At 42.3% G+C, this 13,228-nt stretch overlaps 3 protein-coding genes across 4 annotated transcripts in view; all 3 read right to left on the bottom strand.

The window, feature by feature from the left end:
* Window positions 1-3,169, bottom strand: part of LOC109481932 — an 8,482-nt gene extending 5,313 nt beyond the window's left edge. The window contains exons 1-4 of one of the 2 annotated variants that reach the window (XM_019784551.1): window positions 2,765-3,169; window positions 1,898-2,045; window positions 1,100-1,221; window positions 28-208 (exon numbers count right to left, since the gene is read on the bottom strand). In XM_019784551.1, the coding sequence (XP_019640110.1) occupies window positions 28-208; window positions 1,100-1,221; window positions 1,898-2,045; window positions 2,765-2,836 (523 nt within the window). In that variant the 5' untranslated portion in view covers window positions 2,837-3,169. The remainder of the gene's footprint in view (window positions 1-27; window positions 209-1,099; window positions 1,222-1,897; window positions 2,046-2,764) is intronic. The other variant, XM_019784552.1, reaches the window with a different exon arrangement.
* Window positions 3,170-4,926: 1,757 nt separating this feature from the next.
* On the bottom strand, window positions 4,927-7,919 carry LOC109481930 (hydroxyacid oxidase 1-like). Its single transcript, XM_019784549.1, has 4 exons — window positions 7,591-7,919; window positions 6,398-6,549; window positions 5,877-6,126; window positions 4,927-5,675 (listed from the first exon to the last, which is right to left on the bottom strand). Exons 1-4 carry the CDS (start codon window positions 7,731-7,733, stop codon window positions 5,501-5,503), a joined length of 720 nt encoding a protein of 239 aa, XP_019640108.1. The 5' UTR covers window positions 7,734-7,919; the 3' UTR covers window positions 4,927-5,500.
* A 2,761-nt stretch (window positions 7,920-10,680) lies between these two features.
* LOC109481931 (hydroxyacid oxidase 1-like) lies at window positions 10,681-13,166 on the bottom strand. The gene is made up of 4 exons (XM_019784550.1): window positions 13,080-13,166; window positions 12,461-12,573; window positions 11,714-11,783; window positions 10,681-11,497 (listed from the first exon to the last, which is right to left on the bottom strand). Exons 1-3 carry the CDS (start codon window positions 13,155-13,157, stop codon window positions 11,747-11,749), a joined length of 228 nt encoding a protein of 75 aa, XP_019640109.1. The 5' UTR covers window positions 13,158-13,166; the 3' UTR covers window positions 10,681-11,497; window positions 11,714-11,746.
* Window positions 13,167-13,228: the final 62 nt, after the last annotated feature.

The raw sequence follows: 13,228 nt of genomic DNA, 5'->3' as shown, positions 1-13,228 counted from the left end.
ATGAAGGAGACGTTTAAAAAATCTTACCTCCAAGGGGCTGGAGTTCGACGGGTTTCGCGTTTTGTGGAAGCAGGGTGATGGTGTGACGGGCGGAGCCTTGCCATTTGATCACGAAGTCCCGCGAATGTTTCCCCGACTTGATCAGGAACACTCGTGGGTCGGCAGCTGTCGTGATGCCCGTGGCACTTTCCGGATGAAAGTCATCTTTCTGTCAGAATAGAGACAAACATTTTAGTGGCCCTGTTCTAGTTACCTGCATGAAATATGGAAGTATTGTTTTTGGCATGTCTGTGTACGTATCTGCCTCTGTGTGTGTGTGTGTCTGTCTGTGTGCTTGTGTTTCCGCACATTTGTAGCCAGCACAATCCTCTAATTCCACTGTTTTACATCATGGGACTTTGATACATGAAATATTCATAATCTATGGCAGGACGAATATCACCAGATACCAATAATTTAACTACAGAATTTTCATGATTAATCTGAAAATTCTACGACTCCTTAGTGGTAAATGATGGGAATTTCATACTTGGGACATGTGTAAGTTAATCAAAATCACCGTGCATTTATTATGTTAATGTAGAGGTCATTTGCATAATCAAAGAAGAAATTTACAATTACGTGTCAAGCCCATTTTCATGGGGTATGAGATCTCTGAACTCTTGTTAGCTGATGCCTTCTTGCAAGGCAATTAAAAACCTACTTATGAGTATCAGTTCCTTTCTCTCATGTCTCTATATCTATATAAACTCTCCATATTCAAGGCCAAATGCAAACACCACCTCTTATCCTTATTACCCAAACACCAATTGAAAATAAAAATCCTCCAACCGTTCCATTTCAACTTTGATCATTTTATCGATTTGTATTGTACTTATATTGTATTGCTTCTGTATTGATTGAATTTGTATGTACTTTTCATGTACATTGCTATTGTATAATATTGAATTGAATTTGTACGTACTAAGTAATATTGTATTTTGATGTGCCTTGTATTTATGCACTTATGTGTCAGTGGTAGCCGCTACCAGCCTTGTTGATGCCTGGTTGCCACTTGTTATGCACTGTTGTATTTAAATAAACAAACAAACAAACTCACCTTCAGCCGAAGTTCACCATTTTCGTTGCGATACAAGTACTTTTCAGACTGCATAAACTGCGGTACAACGTAAGTGCCATCGGCAGGCGGTGTACCTGTGTAGCTGTAGACTAGTAAAGTCGCTGAAAGGAGACGTAAATTACAACAGCAAAATTAGTTCAACGTTGTAACAATATTGTTCGCAGCTGACATTGTTCGATAACTGTAAAGTAAGCATATCTATGCTGTATGGATGAAAAGTGGAAAAGTGCATAGTTATGAATTGAATTGAAATACCTTTATTGTACATTCATGCCACGACGGGCTAGGTACAGGTCAAGATATAGCAGACACATAACAAACATATATATAAAAGTGGAGACAAGAGATGCACTACTTGACTTAGACCAAGGACATTATATACTGTATAATGTCCTTGCTTAGACATACATACATAAGGAACATACAAGGGTACTATTAATACTGCCTAACTGCCTACTGCCAAATGCTTAGGCCAGAACTGGCCCCTTGCTCCTCTTACATTTTTTCCCGCCAGGCATCACGGTCCTTAGCCTTTCGTTCAGCGTACTATTAATACTAGGCTAATACAAAGTGTTCTAGTCACTGAACTAATACAGAGTGGTCAACTTCTTCTCGCTTTTTTTGTACCGTGGAAAATGTGGGAACAGATCATGTTTGTTGTACCCCAACATCTGCTTGGAGATTAGTAGTTGGGGAGGGGGGTTTGTTCTACCCCGAGATTAGTAGTTGGGGAGGGGGGTGGGCGATGTTCATTACAAAGTTGTGACTGTCCCTTACCTTTGATGAATTTTTGCTGCGGCAGATTCTTAACCCGAATCACCTTCCCTGTGCCTCGTCCATTTCGCGATTTCTCTATGAAGAAGCCATAGTACTCTGTAGACGGGTTCTTTATCAATCGCGGTTCCACAGTGGAAAGTCTGATGGTCTGAAAAAAAAAAGGTTATATAGTCAGTACTCAAACGATCCATGATAAAGGCTATACTTGACGTATTGTACAGAAATTTCTATTAAGTATAAACAGAGGACCGGTATGCTTTAAATAGAGCAGCAAAGTACACACACGCACACACACACACACACACACACACAAACACACACACACACACACACACACGCGCGACACACCACACACACACACACACACACACACACACACACACACACACACACACACACACACACACACACACACACACACAACACACATACACACTCACTCACACACACAAAGTCACACATACACATACACACACACACACACACTCACACATACACACACACACATACACACACTCACATACACACTCACACACACACACACACACATACTCACACACATACACACACACACGCGCGCATACACACACACACACACACTCACATGCACACTCACTCACACACACACAAACTCACACATACACATACACACACAGCCACACACACACTCACTCACACGCACACACACACACACACACACACACTCACACATACACACACACACACACATACACACACACACACACACACACACTCACTCACATATCCACACACACACACACACACACACAAACACACACACACACACACACACAGAGACGTTTAAACCTACTCCTACATTATATTCTAAAACAGCAGGTCACTTACTTGGTGAGGTGATGTTGACTCTAAGTCTCCCTCGGGCGCTGCGTTCACACTGTGAGAATATTTGCTCGCCATGTCACAAGCCTGTGCTTCACATATGCTTAAAGAGCAGGCGACAGCTCCGAAATGTGGGGACCAAGCTCTCTCTCCACACCTTTTTATATGTCAAGCGACAGGATATCTTAAAATAGCAACAGGAACAATGACATTATTCAAGGAAGAAGGGCGAAAACTTCCGTCAACGCCCTGAGAACTGTCAGAATTGATTATGTCCTGCCTACCTACCTACATGATTGATTATGTACGGTTCATTAAATATGAAGGAACGTCCCTTGATATATTCGTAACTCAGACAAAGCAGATCCTATGAGCATGCTAGCAAGACACTACAAAATTGGCCAGTCGGTATCCAGGTGGCCTGGCTTGCGTGTTGTTGTTGGTGGAAGTGTGTCGTTACATTACCGGGATTTAGTTATTACGTACAGTTTCTTGATCGATTAACCTATGAATGACAAAGCAAGATAATTGTGCTGCCTACAGACATGACAGACAGACTTTTCTTTGTCCGACTGACAGTGCGTGGTGGCATGCAGTGACGTAGCTAAAACAAGAGTTCCACGATCTCATACCTTCGCCAAATGATGTTAACCCTTGCGGTTGACAAATTATACAATTTTAATAATTGATTTCGCAAATAAGAGCCTCATTTGCATGGATTATATCAGTTGATCATATTCTCCACTCAATGATAGCCCTATCTTAACAAAAAGGCTATCATAGCACTTCCTCATAAATTATGCAAATTGAGTCATGATTTGAATAAATTATGTTTATTGATGTTCACCTTCACTTAACTTCCAAATGTGGCAAGTATGAAATTCCCAGCAATTACAACTATGAAATAATAACAATTCCATTAACTTAATTATGCAAATTAGGTCTTCATTTACATAATCTATATCCTCAGATGTTTTGTCTCGTTTTCAATTACATGTCACCAGTGTTTCATATAGTCTTATTATCAAAGTAAGCAGATTTATAGAATTTCCTCATTAATTATGCAAATTAGCTCCTAATGTGCATAATTGCCATTTGATTATGTCAAGCATCACTTCAGCTACCTACATACCAAAAATCACGACAACCCGTTAACCGGTTCTTGAGTTATCCTCCTTTGAAAATTTTTCAACAAATGTTCCTGCAGTCTCAGAACAAGCCGCTAGGGGACCCAAACTCATGTCTATTTTCCCTACTCCAAGAGCTATCTACCAACCAAAATTTGTGACCCTAGCATGTCCAGATCGCGAGATATCAAAACCGGAAGTTCTGCTGCAGTACCAACAAAAGCCGCCAGAGGGCCCAGAATCTAATCATTTCCAGGTCTCAACAAGACCTACCCACCTACCAAGTTTCATGACAATGCATAGTAAGCTTCTTGAGTTATGCTGTTCACAAACGGACAGACGGACAAACGGACAAACGCTACTGAAAACATAACCTTCTTGGCAAAGGTAACAAGCCTCCCAATGCATAAAGTTCATCATAAATCCGTGAGAGGGTTTTCGTAAGTTGCCCAACTTCTTCACACAATGTGCGGTCAGAGACTACATGTATTCTGATAGAGAGTACTAGTGGTAGCGTAGTACTGAATCTATTCGCTACGCGTCGCTTCTGCAGTGTTAAAGGCATCTTGTGCAGTTTTTACGGCTTTATATAGCAACTAAATATTTCAAAGTCAATATTCCAGTCACCTACACACTAAACCACCTTACCTTCACGTAAGGCCATGGCGATTTGATTACTTAGTATATGGATGACATCCGCGCGCGCATGAATTTTCGTCCGTTTCAAAAAAAAAAAGAAGTAAAATCTGAGATTTTTTATATGTTGTTTGTTATGTATAGTTGATGGTGTTGAATTTTGACAGCAACAATTATTGCGTGCCGCAGGACTAGGGTTTTAAACAAAGAATTTATCGAGACCGGACACCCCTCTGTGCGAGAGGTCATATACGTGGACCAGACCGAGAATCTCTTCAACACGCCAAAGGTCAACGGTCGCGACCATTTTCACGCTCAAAGGGGTGTTCTGGGACCACCAAAAGGAACCATTTTCACGCCCGAAAACACATATACAATAAAAACAAAAGAACGTGCATCATCTACAGCCCAATAGTAAAACATACACCGAGTCCCAAAAAAAATCCGTCCTCCCAAACGCAAGAAACAGCTGCGAACATGAAAATCTAAATCTCTCACAAAACCCTTCCGCGGAAGGATGTCTCCTCCCCCGGAGGTAATTAATGACTTTCTGGCTGTATAGGAAAGACTGAAACTAATCAGATTCATTACCACACACAGGGACACACAGAAAGAGAGAGAGAGAACAAAAGCAATACCCCCAGTCATTTCTTCGTCATACATGCGATTAAAATGCATTTGTTCAGCCTTCATCACCATGTAGATTTCATAATGTAGGCATTTTTTTTTCCTGCCCTTTTTTATTCGCACGCCGGCATCAGTTTTGGGGTTTCCAGAGGATGCCACTCATACAATAAAATAAACATTTCCTTAGAGGAAGAAAACATTGAAGTATACAAATATAAGAGTAACCAACCGTGAAGGCCCCTTCTTACAGCTGATATCTTCCTTTATTGGGATTTATCACATTTGAGTTTAGGATTTTAAATTATACAATGGTAGTCTAAATTGTGTAATTAAGTGACTACATCGTTATATGCTAGTTCCTGTTACCTGACAGAATGCCCTTCAGGACAACAGGCAGGCGGGTGTTGTCTCTGATCCACTGCACGTCGTCCCACGTCGCCGGTTGCTTCAATGCAGCTCTCATACTCTCCTGGTACTCCGCACTACCTGGAGCATGGGGGGGTTCTTCGTCTAAAACGTTAGGAAACCTAGAAAAACATAAAGACAAAGTTATATAGTGCAGCTTTGTTACGGAGAACTCTTGTTATCGAATACGACTTGGGCCACACGGATTTAATTTTATATCTTTTATGAATGGTATCCGCCCGTGCATTGTTTTTTGTATAAGCTATAACTTAAGATATCTTTGGAAACACATTCTGTTGTAATTGAAATGAAACGTATATTACCTAATAGAGACAGGAAAAGTCACAGGCCTTAGGTCAATTTGAAACGGGAGCAGAGGCTGGTCCACTGTGAGGAATATGGCGGTGTACCCCGCGCGTTCTGCCCGAGCCAGCAGGCGCTTCATGCGACCACGGTCTTTGTAGAACAGCATGTAGAACCAGCGGATCCCGGGAGGAGCTACTTCAGCCACCTCCTCTAGGGAGTGGTTAGCCCAGGAACTCAGCACCATCCCTGTGTTCATGGCGGCCGCGCCTGGAGAGAAATCAACATTTTCAGTCTGTCATAATCAGGAAAACATTAGCCTCTACCAGGCCTTCTGAAGGGGTAGCAGCCTTCGTAGAAAAATTGGGTGAATAGTTCAGGAGAGTAAGCCCGCGGCCGTGACATCTCTCTATACGTCGTATATTCTCCCTCAATCTGTATATGGTGGCCAAAATCCACTGACAATTTTTGTGATGGCTTCAAACAACTATTGATCTATGAACATAATTTCTATTTCATTAAGTTTATGATTATAGCCTACCTTTGGCGGTTGCCAATTCCGCGTCAGGATGAGCCAATCGGTTCAAGGCAGTTGGCCCAATGGCTATTGGGATATCCATCCGGGTCCCTAGTACCGTTACGGAGGTATCCCGGATGGACACGTCACGGAGGTTCCGTGGGATGAGGCGGTATCTGAGGGGGGTCGAAATGACACCAACAAACAAACAAAAATATAGGGTCTCAGACGAACAGAATCTCTGACACACAGAGCCTGCAAGTATACAAAAGTCTTTTTTCTCAGCACTTGTTACCCAGTGCGAAACCTGCGACTTCTGAATATTTGCCCTTAGGCTAGTAATAGGCCAAGCGCCCACCACCTACATAGATGTAGATGTTTGGGCCCCCTAGCAGTTTGTTGGGGATCTGCAGGGTCGTTTGAATTTTGATCCTTTTTGCGCAATGATGTCAAGAACTGCTGAATGATGACAAAAATGTGCTCACTAAAGAGGGACCACTAACTGAATCTGCAAATGGAGTCTATGTTGAGTTCACAGTTCAGTTCATCCTCGTCACGCGGTTCTCCCCTGGATGCCTCGCCAGACACTTGGTAACCACGAAAACAAGCAACACATTTCCCTTATTTCAAACCTCAAGTCTGTGACAAACTGACTTATCCGCTGCTGTCAGGTTTCTTTGCATACAAGTAGTGGGAAAAGTCAACTCGGGCATATTAAAGGGCCACACCCAAAATATTGAAATGACACCTGGATTTCACCCCCTGTCCAAGTGGGTCAGTCCATCCGGTGAAGAAGTACTCAGGGGTCAATAACAGGCTTACCTTAGGGCAAATCCTACCAAATCAAGGTCACACATTTTGGGTAGATTCTTCTGTCCTCCTTACTAACTGAGCCTTTCTGAGCAAAATTTGCACAGGACAAATGATTATTTCAAAAATATGTCAACTAATAAATCTTACAAAGTGCCCTTTCTGCGCATTAACTGGTCCCTCCCCAGAATCCTTCGCCTGGGTTATTTCGTTTCGGGCAAATTTGAAAAATACACATTCTTCTGTCCTCCTTACCAGAAAACTGTGCCTTTCTGAGCAAAAGTTGCCCAGGAAAAAAATTATTTCAAAAATAAGTCGTGATACGTGACCCGACTGTGACTCTTGACCCTCCCACTGATTCTAATCATAAACCGGTGAACTAGTTGCACAACGAACGACCAGCTTACCGTTCGAAGGCCTCAATGTTATCCCGGTACGTTTGTCCATCCGCAGGACGACTGTAGTATCCCCAGGCACGATCAGACAACTTCTCGCGCGCAGACTGCTCAATGTCTACGAGGGTGGGGAGGGGAGGCCTTCCCCGGGACATCGCAATCTTGTGTGGTCTTGACTTCGCAGGACCTAGCCTGGTTACCGCTATTTGCGGAGAGGCTGTAGGACTCGGGAGCTATAATAGGTTTAGTAACCAGGCTACGCAGGACACTAACTCGGAGTTACCGTGAATCGGGCGGCTTCGTGAGTACGTGATGACGGGCTTCCGATAGTTCCTGTTAGAGACTTGATTGTCAAGGTTGCCATGTTGTACTTCCGGGTCACACACAAACCCTTTAGAGTCCTTCTACTAATAGATAGATAGGTTGAAATGATACACCGAGGAGGGGGGGGGGGTATCATGTTCCTTAACGTCGGAAGTTTTTTTTTTTATTGAAACATATAATAACAAGACATGGTGGCGACACACTCAAGATACACTTATATTCGTGTCGCCACCAGACAATACATAATACATACAACAAGCAAAGCACAGATAACATTGAAATCGAATACTATGATGAATCAATGGACAGGTGAAACAGATATATAAAATTGCTAACGGAATTAATTAATCAACTATGTTACAAAAAACGGTGAGATTCCAACAAAAATTCCTGGACATGCTGTAGTAATTGTATATTGTACGTTGTTGAGAAAGAAGAAGAGCCATTTAAAAGAAAATGTAGCAGAGTATCATCAGAAAGATTATCCAAAGTAGTAGAGCCAATCAGTGTTATCAAGTTGTCAAAAAGGATATTTCATTGTTGAATGTAGTTAGGGCAGTGTAACAAAAAGTGACAAATATTTTCACATGGGTGACCACAGGAACAAGCTGGACTTGAAACTAAATTACGAGAGTATAAGCTTTGGTTTAGGCTGTGTGTACCGAGCCGAAAACGTGTAAGTAAAGTGCAGGAGTAACGGGGACCGGAACTAAGATAAGTAATGGGGGAGGGGCGTACAGTTTTAATCAATTTTTTCCTAAACAAGGGGAGGCTCAGCGAGCGATCTGCTAGAGTCAGATTGTCCAATGGTGAGTGGCATAGGGAATAAAGGAGTTTTTAAAGCGATTTGTTATACATATTGGTATCTGAATGTTTTGTTTGTTACGAAGATTATATTGAGTGAAATCAGACACTAAGGGTGGTAACAGGGTCCTCAGATATGGGCGGGTGTGTCCGTGAACAATTTTGTAGAAAAGAATGAGAGAATGAATATGTCGGCGGTCGGACAATTTTTCCCACCCTAGTTCATTAAGAATAGATTTATACGAGGACCCTCTAATCGCACCCGATACAGTAAGTGAACATTCATGTTGTAAACGTTCAATCTGATGTGAGTCAGCAGTAGTGCAGCTGTGCCATACAACATCCCCATATTCTAATACAGGCCGAATCTAAGATTTATAGATTATTTCTAGAACCTTACGAGACAACTTAAATTTTAGTTTGTTAAAGATTAAAACTTTTTTTGTATGCGTTAGCTAACAGCTGTAATATATGAGAGTTTCACGACATATTAAATGATAGATGGATTCCAATATGTTTATGGCATTTCACTCTCTTGATAACTTCATTGCCAAGAAGAAGAGGAGGGTGAAGAGGAGGAATTACTTTCTTAGAAAAGCATATTTCAACAGTTTTAGAAGGATTCAATTCCATTAGCCAAAAATTCGTCCACGACATAATTTTGGAAAGATCAGAGTTAAGCCTAGCTGCTGATAAGGCAGGACTTTCGACAATATCAAGCAATGAGCTGTCATCCGCGAAAAGAAAAGGGTGTGTTGTGAGTCCATCTACCATATCATTGATATAAATAAGAAATAAAAGGGGTCCTAAGACGGATCCTTGTGGAACGCCCGCTCCTATTTCACACCAGTTTGAACATTGCCCATCAATTAAAACACGTTGACTTCTACCAAATAAATAACTCTGAAACCAATTGAGAATTGGGCCCTCCACCCCGTTTCGTTGTAATTTAAATATTAAACCTCTGTGCCAAACTTTATCAAATGCTTTGGAAAAATCCAAATAAACAGTTCTAACTTCGTTGTTTGAGTCCAAGGCTTTACAAATTTTGATGAAGTTCATTGATAGCCCACTGAACAAGACCCATGCCCAGCTTCCGAGCCCATATACTGAGTCTTGTACAGCAGTGTGCCAGTATGCCTACTGGCAAAATCACATAACTTTTTCCAAATTTCAATATTTCTTTCCGGCATTCATTTACGGCATATAAATATCTGTTCATTTGGCAGCTGCTTTGTACGGTCGAAAACTTTTTTAAACAGACGAAAATTTATGAGCTCGCGGATGTCATTCATACAATCAAATCAACATGATAAGTAGGGGAAGCCATTATATGACAAAGGACATCTGTATAATGTCCTTGATATTACCTCCAGCAATAGGTAACCGGGGGTATGTGTCTTGGACTTTGAGAAGGAAGCACGCAAAAAACTTTCTGACTTTGCCTGGCCTTCTTCAGCAGACGGAGGGGCGTAGGACAGACTTATCAGGACAATTTGGACGCTTTCAAAGGTTAAGCGGAGACAATATATTGTGAATACCATTACTTCCGAAGTCTATCTGAGAAAGGGTACATTCCTTTCTTCCATGTGACCACATGCCCTGGCATCGAGAGTGTGTAACAGCGATTGACGGCAGTCACCCGCCATTGAAGGAAAATACTCTTGAAAATACATGTTCTTGTATAATGAGGAAGAGCTAAGCACACAGCTTTCGCCAGAGGAAATTTCAAGTTCGTTGAAGATGGACCGTCGGAGCGAGGGCTGATGTATATACTATTGTCGGTTAATATACATCGTGATACGTTGATTTGTTTTATCCCTCACGACTAAAACCTTAATTTTTGTCGTATTAATTCTAAAATGAATTGATAACAGATAGAATTCAATCGTTTACATTCAAAGTCAAAAAGTATTCAACATGAATCAGATCAAGAAGGTTTAAACTTTTAATTAAAATTGATCAGACCTCTGGCAAGAACACAGTAAAAATGTTCAAGAAAAAAACAAAAGGTGGTTATACAACAGACCTTGCACTGCCTGTATACTCTATATATTGTGTCGTATTGCAATTAGCCTTGGGCATGAATTTGCAAATTAACTTTAAACTTTTATAAAAGGGTTTTTTTAGGTACCGTCTCATCCCTACGTAAGCTCCGTGACGTGTTCATCCGGGACACCACAGTAACCGTTCTGGGTCAGATGTTAGATTTCCCGGTAGCAATTGCGCCAACAGCCATGCAGCGATTGGCTCATCCTGACGCGGAGATGGCAACCGCCAAGGGTTTGTGACGTCATTTTCTTTCCAATGGTATTTTCGTTTTTACGTTTAAGGTTATTATTCTCAGTTTCAGTTAATTGGGATGCCCTTAAGCCCCTTAAGGGGCCAATCTTCCAAGGCTCCTACACCAATTCCATACAGGTACAGAAACAGAAATTCACAATCCCATTTATCTGGGTACAGAAGTGTTGCTTTTGGTAGTGAGTGTGTGTGTCTGTTTGTATAATTTCTTTGGTTGCGTGGTGGGTGGAATTTGATTTTGACATATGATTAATAGGGAGGTCAAACCTGACGGTGACCCATCAAGTGCCGGGTGGGAGTAAGTGATCAGCTTTGCAATTGCAATATAATAGTTACACTTCATAGATATATACTGCCTCCACATATATGTGAGTGTGATTTGGTCTTGTGGCTCAATATTTAGACATCGGTAGTGCTCTGCGGGTTGGTACGCCGTAATACGACTGGTGCACGACAAGAGATGGCTGGATGTCGGATATCTTGGCGCAGCCTGGAAACATGAAATAATAAACATGTTCTAAAACTGCGTCAAAAAGTAGTGATGAGATAATATATAGTAATTCATTAAGATGAAATAAAAAAGGAATGAGTGAAAATCAAACAGACATTGATACGACATGTGTGAAGTACATATGGACCAGTCATATTTGGCCTTCTGGTACGGACTGACTATCCACACATATCTGCCATAGCCATTCGTACATACCTGCCCTGGCCATGGCCAAACTGAGTTCATCTCTCAGAATCTGTAGAACCTGTTGGACTCCTTCTGCACCCTATTAAGAAGAAAGGAATTTAACACTGAAAAAAGAAATCGAGAATTCAAAGCCTCTGGGAAATATGCAATCCATTGTCGACTTTCCCTTACTGGCCCCTGTCCATATTCTGACATCTTTGTTATTCTACCTGTATTTCTACCCATGCTGTTTACCTTCTCTGAAAGAGACAGAGACAGAGAAAGAGAGACAGGGACAGCACCAAGGCCTTCAGCACGTCCATCCCAGTCCGAACACTTCTGTCCACGCTTGATACACATACCGTTTATTATAGTAACTACTGACTAACGGTGAACACTACTTACGTTGTGTGCCAGTCCCCAGAGTGCGGGCCTGCCGATGAACACACACCTGGCTCCCAGCGCCAAAGCCTTCAGCACGTCCATCCCAGGCCGGACACCTCCGTCCACTCCTGATGCTCATGCCGTTTACAGTAACTACTGACTAACGGTGAACACGACTTACGTTGTGTGCCAGTCCACAGAGTACGGGCCTGCCGATGAACACACATCTGGCTCCCAGCGCTAAGGCCTTCAGCACGTCCGTCCCAGTCCGGACACCTCCGTCCACGTCCACACCTGATACTCATGCCGTTTACAGTAACTTCTGACTAACGGTGACCACTACTTACGTTGTGTGCCAGTCCCCAGAGTGCGGGTCTGCCGATGAAAACACACCTGGCTCCCAGCGCCAAGGCCTTCAGCACGTCCGTCCCAGTCCGGACACCTCCGTCCAGGTAAACCTCCGCCTTACCGCCAACCGCACGGACGATGCCCGGTAGAACGTCAATCTGTAGACATGTTTCAAGTTAAAACATTTCTTCCAACACAAAGAATTGCTCTCAACAAGAGCTCTCGACCAGTCACTCCGTTCTTCTTCAAAATATGATAAATAGACTGACACTGTGAGACTTGTGTCACGTGGCTTCTCTAAAGCGGGACGTCAATACTGGGTCATCGGTATCTGGTAAACGACATCTCACTGGGTCAGTCTATTGAAGAAGACCAGATTGACTGATCGTAAGCTGTAGGTAAGATCATATCTATGCAATTTTCTCACATTTCTGACATTAATGTTTAGCACAAAAACAAACAGCACACACGAGGCACATTCAGTTTGTGACACTACCACAAAATACCAGAATGTAAAAAAAAAACATGGCTGACAGCCGTGTTTCCAGCTTCTGATCACACGCGCTATATTTTGGCACATATTTCCACTTCCTTGCATTTAACTAGAGTTGATTCAATTACCAAAATTGAATTTTGTATCAGCCTAATGTTTTTCCTCACGTACAGTTGCCGGCACGCCGTCCAGTTCCCTCCCGCCATGGTTAGACACACAGATCCCGTTCGCTCCGCACGCCACGGCCATCTTGGCGTCCTCGACTGCATGACAGTTACAAAACACCCATCAAATATGGGAAATAAAACTGCGTAAAATAA

The sequence above is a fragment of the Branchiostoma belcheri genome, unplaced genomic scaffold (assembly GCF_001625305.1).
Source record: "Branchiostoma belcheri isolate BF01 breed outbred unplaced genomic scaffold, Haploidv18h27 scaffold586, whole genome shotgun sequence".
NCBI lineage: Eukaryota > Metazoa > Chordata > Leptocardii > Amphioxiformes > Branchiostomatidae > Branchiostoma > Branchiostoma belcheri.
This window is presented reverse-complemented; position numbering and strand designations above follow the sequence as displayed.